The 13,794-nt window shown below is 36.8% G+C and overlaps 1 protein-coding gene and 1 long non-coding RNA gene across 4 annotated transcripts in view; one reads left to right on the top strand and one right to left on the bottom strand.

Moving 5' to 3' along the window:
* ZNF366 (zinc finger protein 366) overlaps positions 1–13,794 on the bottom strand; it is a 34,994-nt gene that overhangs the window by 8,765 nt on the left and 12,435 nt on the right. For 2 of the 3 annotated variants that reach the window (XM_080572913.1, XM_080572912.1), the window contains exons 2-4: positions 8,734–8,803; positions 4,664–5,986; positions 2,284–2,475 (exon numbers count right to left, since the gene is read on the bottom strand). In XM_080572913.1, coding sequence (XP_080429039.1) covers positions 2,284–2,475; positions 4,664–5,962 — 1,491 coding nt within the window. In that variant the 5' untranslated portion in view covers positions 5,963–5,986; positions 8,734–8,803. Of the gene's footprint in view, positions 1–2,283; positions 2,476–4,663; positions 5,987–8,729; positions 8,804–13,794 lie in introns of all 3 variants that reach the window. The other variant, XM_080572911.1, reaches the window with a different exon arrangement.
* LOC308185144 overlaps positions 2,492–13,794 on the top strand; it is an 80,121-nt gene continuing 68,818 nt past the window's right edge. Inside the window, exons 1-2 of the long non-coding RNA XR_013943153.1 lie at positions 2,492–4,367; positions 4,461–4,585. This is a non-coding gene — a long non-coding RNA (uncharacterized lncRNA). The remainder of the gene's footprint in view (positions 4,368–4,460; positions 4,586–13,794) is intronic.

Genomic DNA, 13,794 nt, shown 5'->3' with positions numbered 1-13,794 from the left:
AATGCCTCCTTTTTTTTTTTTTTTTCCTTTCTTTTTTTTCCTTCTGTGAGAAAAAGGTAAAGAAAACCATTGCATGTGGTGAAGTAGAAAGACTACTGCTGTGCTCTCTTTCCCTTGCATTCTTTTTTTTTTTTTTTTTTCTTTCTTCATAAGAAGGGTGTTCCTTTCCTCAAAGAGAGAGGGAGAGGGAGAAAGACTGTAAACTGTCCAAAAGGACCGTGAGAAAACAGGAAGCTTTGAAAAGTACAAGAGAAAGCAAGATGAAATCTATTTGCAGGCGGTTCCCCGGGGACATGTGAGCCATTGTTAAGCAGGCTGTTCATACAGCTATATCCTTCCTTCTGCCGAGGAGGAGCTTGGTGCCAAAAGGCTGCTATCTGGTCATTGCCTTAACCCTCTGAATACCAGCCAGAAATACTTGTGAGACTTTCAAGGGCTCTGACAGGGAGGCAAGGGATGTTCCTAATGCCATAGAGCAAACCCTGGTTCTCCTTTTTCTTATTGGCAAGATCTTCACTAAGTTCAGGGACACTAATGTTGATTCATAAACCAACAGCCACAGATGAAGCTGGTTCACTGTGCTTACTTGTTTCTTCTCTCCTAGGAACATTGGGTGGGGACAAAGAATTAAAAAATGTATAAGAAAAACAGGTGTTCCGCAAAAGCTTTTGTTACTGGCTGGAAAACATACTGTTGGTACTCCAGTTCCTGACTCACACTGTTGACATCTCCAAGTTTTAATAGCCTGTCATCATCAAATCCTAGCATGAACACAAACTTCCAGCTAACTGACACATTTCTCAGAAATAGCATGGATTCTAATGATTCTGTGAAGATACTACATCCAGAAAAGCTTATCAAACAATAGATTTTCTTTTCCGAAATGTGCAGGGTCAGAGGATGAGTGACCAAAAAGGAAAAAAACCATAGGGTTACAGGTGTATTTAAAGAATGAAAGTCTCCAGCAGACTCGGCATGGAACTACCCAAGTATTTCAGCAACAAAAATTATTTTATCTATATAGAATAAGTGTTAGTATAGAAAATAACATTTTAATAGGATATAAATTTAAATGAAAAAATGGTAAAGTTGAAAGGCTTTGTTTTTACTTTTTTTCAAAGTGAAACACTTCAATGTTATCAAAGCAAAATGAAGAATTCAGAAATACTAATTCTGATATTTTTCTATTAAAACTACTGCTGGAAGCAGTATTTTCCTATGACATTTTGAAGGTCTATAGTTTTCAAGAGAGAATTGTTCCATTACAAATTCTTCGTCCTCCTTTGCTTCTAAATGAAAGACTCAATTTAAGAAAATATTTAATTCCATAAAGATGTTGGATGAAAAAGTTCTAGAAATGGCTTCCAGACCAATCTTCTGTTACTTAGGTGTAAACAGAGTAATATGCTCCTCTCCATATTTACAGCCCTCTTAGAGCAGATAAAAGTGGGAATAAAACTCACAGTCTTTGGCTTCGCAAGGTATGATTACAGTAATGAACCAGAAAGACAGAAAGGAGAACAGATGTAGTGTCCAATACTGAGTAAGAAAATAAACATGAATAATTCATAAGGAAGAGATTAGAGATGACACAGTCAAGAAAACCAAGGCCTCCAAAGTTTATTGGGATGAGAGGCAAGAGGGGATGGAAAGGGAATGTCATCCTCCAAAGTGCTGGAGGAATGTAGCAATCTGGCATTTCCAGACGGTCTTAGAGGCTGATTTGTTATGATACTGATATCCTGCCTTGAATTTTAGTCAGGTAATTACATTTGGCCCATTCTGCACTTCTGTTTTGCTGTGGTTTTCTTTGAGTCTTTTCCTGAACTGTTGCATAGCATCACTGTGTGAAGTGCTGGCTGCTGCTTTTCCATGGTCCTCTGTGGGGTGCAGGATCTATGTGTTTAGTCAGTGTTTCAAGCTATTAAGCACTTAAACTTCTGTTTGGGTGGCTGTACTAGGCAAATGTCAGATATGTTTTTTGTCCTCAAACCTCAGTGGCATTTAAATGCTCACTAAGTGGAAAAAAGAGTACTACAGGACGAAAGTTACTGATATTGAAGGGGAAGGGAGTAAATCACAGATATTTAACTCCATTTTTTTGTGCTACCTAAGCAGAACCTGGATCAAGAAAGGAAACTGGACTATTTTATGCTAATTTAAATATAGCCATAGAATGTGTTAGTGAGTCTTGTTTTTCTAATTCTTTCATATCACAAGGTGGTAATATTCCAGAAACATTCAGTGAGTTTATGCCTCTGCCATCAAAGGAGATACATTTACCTTGCATTTAAAAGGCTTGACATCAGAGTGAACAATCATATGTGCCTTGAGAGTCTGCTTTTGCACAAAGCTCTTGAAGCACAAATGACATTGATATGCTCTGATATTGGTGTGGATCAGGACATGTCGCTTCATGTTGGCCAGCAGAGTAAATTCCCGGCCACAGATTCCACATTTGTGCTCTTTCACACCCTGTAACAGGAAAAAAAAAAAAGGAATAGTTTGTAGATTACATTTTCAGTATGGCAATATATGAATTGTTCATTCTGCATTAGCAAAGCAGGTAAGCAATTATTTTGCCTTTAACATCATTTGCTCTAGTAATGGACATATTTTTTTTCCTGGCAAGTTCTTACAAGAGTCTGAGAAGCAGAGAAGGAAAACAAAATCTAAGCTTAATGAAATAAGGAGTTTTGTTTCCATTGCTAAATTTACAAATCCATGAGACATAGTCAATAGCACAGCTTCTCTTTCCTTCTCTACAGCTTATGTAAGGTACTGGTCAAATGTGAACACTTGTGGACCAAGAATAAAAGTTAACCAGTTAAGAGACTGAAGAAGTGCCTGACTATGGTAGTTTAACATCACTGGCTTCTAACAAAGATCTATCCCTGTTTTGAAGAAACAATTGAATAATCAGAGATAGCTGAGAAGTAGTTAAGCAATATCACCAAATAATGATCTACATATTATATTCACTGAAGAGAAAATAATTTTTACTCTTTGCGGGACTTGCATTAACCATAACGGAGTGACCTGTTTTATCTGGTGTTTACAGGATGTTTCTGTCCTGTTTTATGTGGTGTTTACAGAATGTTTCTGTCACTCTCTTTACCATACAATCAGTTTGCCAATAAACAGGTAAGTATTCTTGGTCATACTTATATGGTCTAACTGCCAACTTCTCAGAGTCATTCACATGCTACAAAAATCAATGAATTTTCCACTAAACCTTTTAGGAATTCGAGTATAACTTGCTGCAAGTAGTCAAGATTTACCAGTGAAGTGCCAAGAGCAATTATTCATCCTGTAGGCCGCATTTACAAAGAAGACATGAAATGCCAGTCTCTTTTGTGCCAGTCAGTGGTTTTTATAGAGTTAATTGCAGATCTGAAACTGTGAACACCCACAGCGACTCTCAGCATCCAGCTATCTGATTTGAGGCTGCATTTGGGCAGCTAAGTACTGTTAATTATGTTCACAGCTGAATCCACCTGCAGCTGTGGACAAAGAAGGAGAAGCTCTCTAAAGGCTCAAGGACATTGCATTTCCTATGACAAAAAACTACGATGTTTTAAATTAATAGAATTTTGTATGGTAAATCCAAAGACCAGGGAATCTCCAAAGAGGGCAGAAATGGTAATAGCATAGTAAAGAAGAAAAAGCAAATGTGGAAGTAGAGGTTGTTCAAAAGAAAATGTGCCTGTAAGACTGAAATGCTGTAGCTTTCTGTATTTTTAATGTTTTTCATATAAATCTAAAATGGGTGTTAAAGGAAAAACATACTCAAAACTAGAAACAATTTTTATAAAATATGTCATTTTTATGCATTTATCACATTTTTATAATGGTGGATAATAATTTCAGACATTCTTGAATGGAGCATTTATATTTTCACATTTTTTTAGGTGGTGTTTTCTGGATGTGTTCCAAAGCCTACTCCTAGTCAAAACTGACATAGCTGTCATTACTGACAGCCATGGTAAGACTGCCACTTAATACAAATTGGCTGGGATTACGGTCCTATTTGTCCACTTCCATTAACTGGCATTTAGAATAATTTCTACACAAACAGGAATTTTTCTTAGGTTATTTTTTTCCCCCTAAATGTCTCATTATAATGATTCTTCAAAATCTGATGAGTAATAATATGCTTTCTTCTGCTGCGTACATACAGCCTACTGCATACCACCTACTTCCCAATTAAGGGAAGCAAAAGAATACATATATATTTCAGAAGAAAATTTCTGTTAAAACTTTTAGGAGTTAGACAGCTCTGCAAAATCAAATTATTTCACAGAAGGTCATTCTGAAAATAAATCCCAGAAACAGAGATGTGAACGCAATTATGGGAAGCAATACAGGTGGTTTAATTGAAGTCCTGTTTATAACAAAATGTTTTTGCATTTTTACTTTTATAAAGTAAACTTACTTTTACTTTTCTGTTTTTACTTAAGATTTTCAGAGACATCTAGCTTCCACTGTTGTCAGTACTGCTAAGACTTCTGCTCTGCACAAAATCCTACTGCCAGCAAATCGCCAGCATGAGGCTTTATAGACTGGTCACCTTCCCTCTGTGGAGGTAGGTGGATCTTTAGCATTCTGTAATCTTTGTGCTACTGTCTGATACAAGGTGAGAAGACAACATGTGATGGCTTACCTTGTGAGTTAGGGAGTGCTGTTTGAGGTGGTGGGGCTGCACAAACTCCATGCCACATTCAGTGCAGATATAGGGACGGATGTCTTTGTGCTTCATCATGTGGTTTTGCAGCTGACTTGGGTACTGGAAGGTCTTATCACATTCAGTGCAATTGTACTGTATTGGGCCACGGTGGGTTGTTAAGTGTCTCTTCAGCTGGGCCAGGGTGGGGAAGTCCAGACCGCACTCCACACAAATGTTCTCTCGGCCACTCTCATGCTTGGACTCGTGTGCTTTCAGCTCGCTGGGATAGGCAAAACCTCTGCCACAGATCCTGCAGTTGTAAGGCTTGATATCACTGTGTTGCATCATGTGTCTCTTAAGGTGACTGGTTTGAGTGAAAGCCTTGTGGCACACCTGGCATTTGTGTGGCCTCGTGCCCTGGTGTGTAAGCATATGAGTGTGCAAGTGGCTCAGCTGCTTGAAAAGCTTGCCACATCGGGAGCAAGCATGTGGCTTAATGCCGCTGTGCCCCAAGATATGGGTGACCAAATTGTACTTGGATGTGTAGGACTTCTCACACATGGGACATTGCCAGCGTTTCTGTTCACCCCCAACATCAACGTAGTAGCTGTCATCTATCTGAAGGTTGACATCTACTCTTTCCACTTTCTGTTTATTTTCACCACTTTCTCTCACTTCTGCCCTCCTGAAGGGTGGCTCTGGAGGCCTTTTCATTTGAATGGGGTTCCTGAAGTGAAGGTTTGGGGGCACAATAAAGGGAAACATTAAGCCAGGATGGACTTTAGGATAATAAGGGTAAGGAGCCTGCATGAATGCTGGACTACTGGGCCATGCCATGTTAGGCTTTACTGGTTCTTGCTTAATGGGCTTGGCTCCAAAATGCTCCAGAGTTCTGTAGAACTGAAAACCAAAGTTGCAGAGGTCAATCATCTGGGAACTGTACTTGGGCTGTACTGGCTGTTGAAACACCAAGGGAAGACTGGAAGACCCTATATCATTTTGATCTTCAGGTCTGTGGGGTGGTGATGAGGAACCCTCAAGAGCAATAGAAGGCGGCATTTTTGTTGGCATGCTCTTGCGTTTCCGAGACCCTCCTTCCAAGGACCCCTGAAAACTTTCCATGTCTCCAATAGGAGGAGGGCCATAGCGGAAATGTGAGAGGTGTTGTCTGAATTCTTCACCAAATGGTGTCGTTCTGTGTGGCTTTGTAACAGGGCTCAGTGGCGGCAGGCAGCGGGAAAAGGGAGAGGCTTGTGTATTGTCCACATTAAAACCTGTGTCTTCGTTCTTCAACATATTTCTTTCTTTCTTTTTTTTTTCCTTAAAAAAAACAAACAGACAAACAAATATATTTATTTCTTCCTGTTCTCCTGGGGTTAACAATTTATTGTCTAGTTCATTGGTTTGGAGGTTGCATTTTTTTTTTAATTAAATAAAACTGAGCACGTCCTGCTTAGGCCCATATAAGATGAAGAACATTTAAAGCAGAATTAAATTGTCTAGTGGAGAAAAAAGAATCTTTGGTCTTCCTGTGGTGCTAATGGTGGTTTAAATCAGGTTTGACTCATACAACATCTTTGAAACATAAACATGTTTTAACATGACACTCTACTTAGCAGCTGATTCCGTGTGGCAACGTTTCTGATTAATTTAATTTAGCCAAGCTATTTGTGGGCAAAGTCCTGTCCTTGGCTGTACATGCACAGGCTCTAGAAATTGGCGGTGCATCTAAAGGATATGGCAATACAAACAATAATGTGCACATTTATTATGGTTGTGACATGAAAAATCAAAGCCAAAAACTTTAAACTTCTTTGTATCATTAGCATGTGCTGCTGTGAGAGAAAACAATGGCCAAGTGATCTAAGGACACTGTGTACCATCAGGTTTTGTGCCGTGTTTCCTGGCTTCTCTCACTTTGTATTGTAATAAGAAGGTGGAGATTAATTTATTTTCTTTGTTTTAATCCCAGCGATATTTACCTGGCAGATTTAGGGGAGGAAAGCCTCTGACCACTGTCTGAACTGCATTATGGACATAATCTAAGTTTTTTTATTTGTTTGTTTTTTTTGATTCTTAGCAGGAGCACAAATTTCAACAATTACTGAGGTTTCCAGAATAATTGACACCTCAGAATGCTCAGATACTTTCTAATGTTACAGTGTGACAAAGATTAATAATTGTCCTCTGACAAAAATTATGTATTCCACTGATTGTATAGAAAGCTTCTTCTGAATTTGGAGTTAATCTAAAATACTAGTTTTGAATTTTGCTTCATCTTAAACAAGGCTGCTACCTTTTGCCTTGGCTCTGTAGCGGTGGTCTTATCCAAATGTGTATGTGTATATGCCTGTGTCTATGTACATGCATCTGTCAAACCAAGCAGGGGTTACTTTGGAAAAGTAGACATATTTTCCCTCTATCACTTGTGTCATGTTGATGCAATTTATAGCACCATTCTTGGCAATGTTGGGTGGAGAGTATGAAGGTGTTTAGAGTAATAAAAACACTCATGTTTCGTTTTTGGGAAGATCCATGCTGGATAAACTGGCTCCTAAAGATAGATAAAAGAACATCTCTGTGACCTAGTTAGGCTGTAGACAACAGAAGGCATCTTAAAAACCTGTTTGCAAACAGAGTACTTCCATTTAATAGAGTAGATTTTCAAACTATCTTTGAAATACTGTGTGAAACCAAGATTCAGTGTCAAAACTTTAAGATGGAAACTTTAGACAAAGGGATCAATTAATGCACAGAAAAGGAACAAAGAAGGGAAAATTGTAGGATCTCTAAATTGATGATTATTAAAACATTTGGGATGAAAGGAAAGGAAAGGAAAGGAAAGGAAAGGAAAGGAAAGGAAAGGAAAGGAAAGGAAAGGAAGGAAAGGAAAGGAAAGGAAAGGAAAGGAAAGGAAGGAAAGGAAAGGAAAGGAAAGGAAAGGAAAGGAAAGGAAAGGAAGGAAAGGAAGGAAAGAAAGGAAAGGAAAGGAAAGGAAAGGAAAGGAAAGGAAAGAATGAAAGGAAAGGAAAGGAAAGGAAAGGAAAGGAAAGGAAAGGAAAGGAAAGAAAGGAAAGGAAAGGAAAGGAAAGGAAAGGAAAGGAAAGGAAAGGAAAGGAAAGGAAAGGAAAAGGAAAGGAAAGGAAAGGAAAGGAAAGGAAAGGAAAGGAAAGGAAAGGAAAGGAAAGGAAAGGAAAGGAAAGGAAAGGAAAGGAAAGGAAAGGAAAGGAAAGGAAAGGAAAGGAAAGGAAAGGAAAAAGACCAATTAAGCCTAGGGTCAACTAAAGCTAAGGTAACTATGTAATAACTGTGCCAAGATGTGACTTTCTGTCCCTAGATCATTGAATTTCAACATATGTATGTGTACACACTATATATATACACATATATGTGTGTGTGTGTTTGCACATGCATATTTAATATATATAAATGTGTGTATGTGTATATGCACATTTCATAACAGTGAGGACTGTTAGGGAGTATGCATTCAGATATGTTTCTTTGTCACTCTAACTCCCTAGGCAGAATAAGGAACAGGTAGATCTTGAAGATTCTTTAGATACAAAGGCTTGACTTATTTAAAAGGGAGAAGTGGAAAGAAATCCTCTGAATACCAAAAAAGATTCCACTTCTTTCCAAAATGGAAAAGTATTTTTTCAAATTTCATTATACGCAATATTAAACTCACACAGTTTGAACATAAAATATACCTGTAGATCAAAATCTCCCCTTCAAAGTATGGGCTTGTCCCTCAAATGTCTTTCATCTTGTGTTTCTGATTCTTTAGCAGCAAAATGAGTATAAAACACTTCAGAAAGCTCACAGCAATTGAGAACCCAGCTATGTTATTTACTGGCTTTGTTAGGTTATTGAAATGCTGCCAAAAATACACAGAAGTGACAGTGAGTTCTGTCTAATTGCTCTCTTGTCTCTTGGCTGCCAGTTCCTCCTTTATTCCACAGTCTATTTTATGCAAAATTTCAATCTATCTGGAACACAGAGTTATGGCAAAAGCTGTAGAACTGCTTGCAGTTTCTAGAAAGTAGTAATTTCCATGCACTACTAACCTTTGGTGGCTTTCACTGAGTGTATGGTTTTATTCTGCTGTCCATGGCTACACACATTGTGGGACCAAGCCTACAAATGAAAGTTTTTAAAGTTAGTGATTAGTACAGTCGGAGTGGTTATGTATAATCAGACAAAAGTGTATCCAGGAGGGGGGGAAATGTACAGATTTACAGTCTAAAAACATATTATCTTGCTGCTTTTATTTTTACCTCCAAAATGCCAAGCCCCATATCGTAGAAATCCTCTGAGAAAAGATTAAATCTGGCCTGTCATTTCATCTCCTTTTCTGTTGGTAGCAAACCTTTGCTGATTTAAATTTGAGACCCGATCTTCACTGTGATCAGAATTTAATATCATAAAAATGTGAGTCCTGAGGAAACGCCAGAGACTGCAGATTTGACCACCATGCAATAAATAGTTCTCTCATACATAAAGAGTCCTAAATGACTACTGTACAGAACTTTAAGCTCTTAATAGTACTTTTACCATTATTTTTGTTTTATCTGATTCTGGAGTAGCTGATCTCATGTTAGTACTTAATGATAAGTAAGGGAGTAGGAAGTGATGAATTTTTGTGTTAAATATCTCCTAGGGACATTTTTATTTATTTATTTATTTATTTATTCCTATATAAGCACTTTAAGGCATTGAATCATTTAGGTTGGAAAAGACCTCCAAGATCATGAAGTCCAACCATTAACTTCAAAAGTCTTTCCTTGCTCAACACGTAGTTATTTAGGATGGAATGCTATGTAGAACAGTGTCGTGATTCTAAACGATGAGTTCAGTTTAAATATGGATAACATTAAACATTCTAACTTTTATGAGCAGTATCCCAGCTTTTCAGTTTTGAAAATTTGGTGTGGAAAGTTCCCTGAGACAAAAGTTTCCATGCAATGTTGGCAGTCAAACATTTAAAAAGCCTAAACCTAACTCTCCAGAGCAAAGGGATAATTTCTTCAGAACAGACAGGCACACTCACACGTCTTTATGTCTACATAAGTAAGTGTATTTTGAAATACATTATTTTGAAAAATAGAGCCACAAATAAGCTTTTTTCTATGACCTTTCAGAAAAGAAGGTCTACAGAGAGTTCAGATAGTTGTGGAGGTATTTCCAAATTAGACTATCTATGCAGCAGCTAATAATGTTAACTTCCCTGAAAGAGGAAGAGATTTTAACACAGAATATGAATCACCATTTACTTTCTCATTTCCAGCCATCGTATTTCTAAAGACAAAGGATAACAAAACAAAACAAAACAAAGTGTGTAAACCATGCTATTCACTCTGCAAGTACACTCATTGTTATAGTCCATAGTTAATATTCCCTACTGAAGTCAACAGTAAAATTTCTTTAGACTTCAGGAGAACCAAGATTCTGCTTCCTGTATGAAAGTGCCTTCTATCTATAGAATAATAATAAGCCCAGTAATACAAATGTGAGGCTATGAAGCTGCTCCAGCTTAAATACAGATTACTACTATTCTGATTTTTTTTTCTTGGGCAGTGGAATTGTTAAAAAAAAAAAAAAAAGGGAGACCAAGATGTGTGAGAGTGATATGTACCTTCTAACAAGGGGAAACAGGTTAATTAGTACAAGGTTTGGATTTGTATTTGCTATTTCAAATGAAGGTGAAAGAGAAGAGTTTGTAAGAAGTTTAAAGGTGGCTGAACAGGCCAGTTTCTCTAAGCTGGAAGAGATATTCTGTGTTTGATGAACATCTATGACTGTAGTTTCCTCTTGGGGCCTGAAAGATTGGCATCTATAAGAAAAGAATGAAATCTAACATCTGTCCCTGTATAGGATGTGGTGAGGATCACTGACAAATAACACTCTATTAGATTCCTTGGGCCAAAGTTGATCAGTTGAAGAGCTTGAGCCTCCTTGAGCAACCATATTATTTTTTTTTTTCAAAAAAATAACTGTTATTACAGAGATGATTACGGTTGGCTTAATAGGTTTTATGGGATCTCCTTCATTTGGTTCACCCTTCAGTCTAGTTTTTGTTTTTAAATGTGTTCAGTCATACAGTTGTTCAATTAAACACCAGTCTTTACTTACTTTTCACTCACGTGTTATTTATGCAAAACTTACATCAGTCTCCAGATCTGACTAATGGGGCTTTACTATGCTGAAATTAATCTCATTTCAGCAGCGAAGCAGTGTCCCCTACCAAATCTATACTTCTTTGAGCTATTTGTCAGACTTTGAAAATCCCAGGAATACGTATACAAATGTGAATATATCCATTACTGGTAATCAGGTAATATTTAGTTGGTACACATCTGATCACGCCTTAAGATTTTCCCTGTTACTTTCCTTCAATGGCAACATGAACCTTCCATAAGCCCCTTTTTTCTTTCCCTTTTTCTTTTTCTCATATCTTCTTTCGTGCTGCTTTGTGTGTATGAGTGAAGTCCCACAATAACGTTGCCGTTCCCCATTTCCTTTTCTTTTGGGAGTTTCATAATTTCAGAGTTGGAAAATAATGAAGTGGATTTTTTAACCTTTAGTTTTCAAGTGTCTCTTATCTGTTTTGCTGTTTTTATGGCCTGTGTTGAGTAAATAGTTGGATTAGATTACGATATTTTTCTGTATCTGTAAAATCCATGCATCTGCTTGTCACTTGTACAATCAGATTGTTATTTGTAGGTACTGCCTCCGTGAACAATGCAAAAGCTGTAAACATGCTCAAAAGATTTAGAGTTATTTCTATACTAAGCTTTCTAGATATTGGTTCAAACTATCACTGTTCTTTGATAACTGGTTATTTGTACAGCTTTTTTCAAATAAAGGCATTTTATTTACTCTAGGCTTTAGTGATTGTACTTACTAGAGGAAGGCCAGAGGTAAAAGATCGTGATCAAATCTAAACCAGAATTTCTCTAAAATCAGAGCCAACCTTACACTCTTAATCATTAAAAAAGTCCATGGAAAATTTGTTTTTCATCTATCTTTTCTGGCTTCAATGTCCACATTTTCTTGCACACAAATTGGAAAAATGTGTTCCATTAACATATACTAAGTATATAGTAATATATTCAAAGTGAGTACACAAGCTGAGTATACGTTATATCCAGATTGACTGTATGTTAATATACAAATCAGCCCTGAAGTCCTTATGCTGTATTATTTGAAGCTAATGTAAAAGATCATCTACATTTTAAAATATGAGAACACTTTTTGTGCCACAAAGTGTAGCAGGGAGGAGGCAAAATTTTGGACTACCTTGCAAAAATAAACATGAATTTAGGGAAAGTATCCAAAATCAATGAGTGTAGATACTGATTAGGGACACACAAATATTGGGGAAGCCTTAAAATAATAGGCTTGAACTTGGAATAATAGACTTTGTGGAGTTTGGTCAACTCTTTTTCAATACCATTTCTACAAATATTTGTTTTCTCTCTCACATTCAAGTAGATCTGGTGTCAGATTAAGTCCATGGTTTAATCATCATCTTAATTGTATTCTGAGATAAGGTTTCTTGTTCCACACCTTTTATGAGACAGATATGTCTGCTTAAATGGAGAACTCTATCAAGATGAAGGTATTGCCATATATATTTCTCTTCACCTTTTGTATTGCCATCATTAATACAATTGGAATTGGGAGCAAGTAAACAATTGTTTGTGAAAATGGTCTGGAATAACTGAAAATGAGAAGTGGATGAGATCAGTTTTTTTCTTCCTACATTAATATGATAGTACTAAGGAGCTCAGTGTCTTTTCACTTCTCCCTGGGAAATTACCTTCATCTGCTGATATCAAGCTTCAGGATAAAACTTCTTCTTTCCAGCAAAAACATATTTGTCTCAGTAAATGCTTAGCAAATTAAAACTAATAGCTTTGGTAGCTCTTAATAGGACGTAATTCAGAGCTCAGTATAGTTTATGGCAAGATTTCCAATGAACTCTGAAAATGATCAATCATGATTTTCCATGCAATTTGTTACGGATTTTGTTGTACGATGGGATATGGAGTCATCTACACCATGACCAAAAATTGATACTTTTGGTAAATGCAGTGTATACATATGAAAAGTAATACCTGCCATCCTGAGACAGTGTGTTAACAGACAGAAACCTTTTCAAACAAAAAATGGAAATCATACAATTACACACCTAAGAAGTTTAACTGATTTAAAAAATCTGACACATTTAAAGTGCTGAACATGACACAGTAAACAGCTGCAACAAAAAGTGAACTTTCAAAGATATCTCATATATATTATATTATCCTTAATTATTATTTTTTTCCTTCAGTGATTCTGTTCTGGCGTATCTTCCTGGCTTCTTGTTCGAGGTTTGATCATTTTAGATACTCTGTCTGCTTTAGGAGCTCCTATAGCCACATACCTGCATTTTTGTAGTCTAGGAGATCATGCAAATGTAAAGAAATGGGTCTCTCAGCAAGGTGTGCAAGAGCTCCCTGCTTTGTTTGAATTTCATCTTTGTTATTCCCAAATTTTAACATTTTAATTTACATCGTTTTTCTTTATTTTAGCTTAGAAATACAAATGTTTGGGAAACATCTTGCCTGCACTTCTGCTAGAGCGGCTTTTGGAATCATCTTAGGTATATGTGCAACTTATTTTTCTACTCAGTTTTCAGGGAGCAAGATGTTATAAGCAATTTTACAGGAGTATAGTTACTTTGGTATCTCTTATAGTAGATAAAAGGCATAAAACAGTATAAAAATAAATGCATCTTTTTTTTCTTTCTTTTTTTTTTTGTAACTTACATATCATTTTTTTGTTTTGATAATAAATTGAAAATATTAAATTAGATTTGAGATTTCCTTTGCTGAAAATCTGGAACAATCCTACCACCTACCCTGCCAAAAGCCAGGGCACTACCGGTGGCATCAGATATGTCTATTGAGTGGTATTATTGCACAGGGTAGTATATTGCATAATTTGCTTTTCAGTGGTGACATTGATTATATTCAAAGAAAATTGCCAGGTGCATTAGGGAGGTAGCCATAGGTATTTTTCTTCCATCCAATATGAGTGGTCTGTTCTCAACGCAAAAGTTTAGCAAAATATTTTGCGTTCAC

The sequence above is a fragment of the Anser brachyrhynchus genome (genome assembly GCF_964034855.1).
Source record: "Anser brachyrhynchus genome assembly, chromosome: Z".
NCBI lineage: Eukaryota > Metazoa > Chordata > Aves > Anseriformes > Anatidae > Anser > Anser brachyrhynchus.
This window is presented reverse-complemented; position numbering and strand designations above follow the sequence as displayed.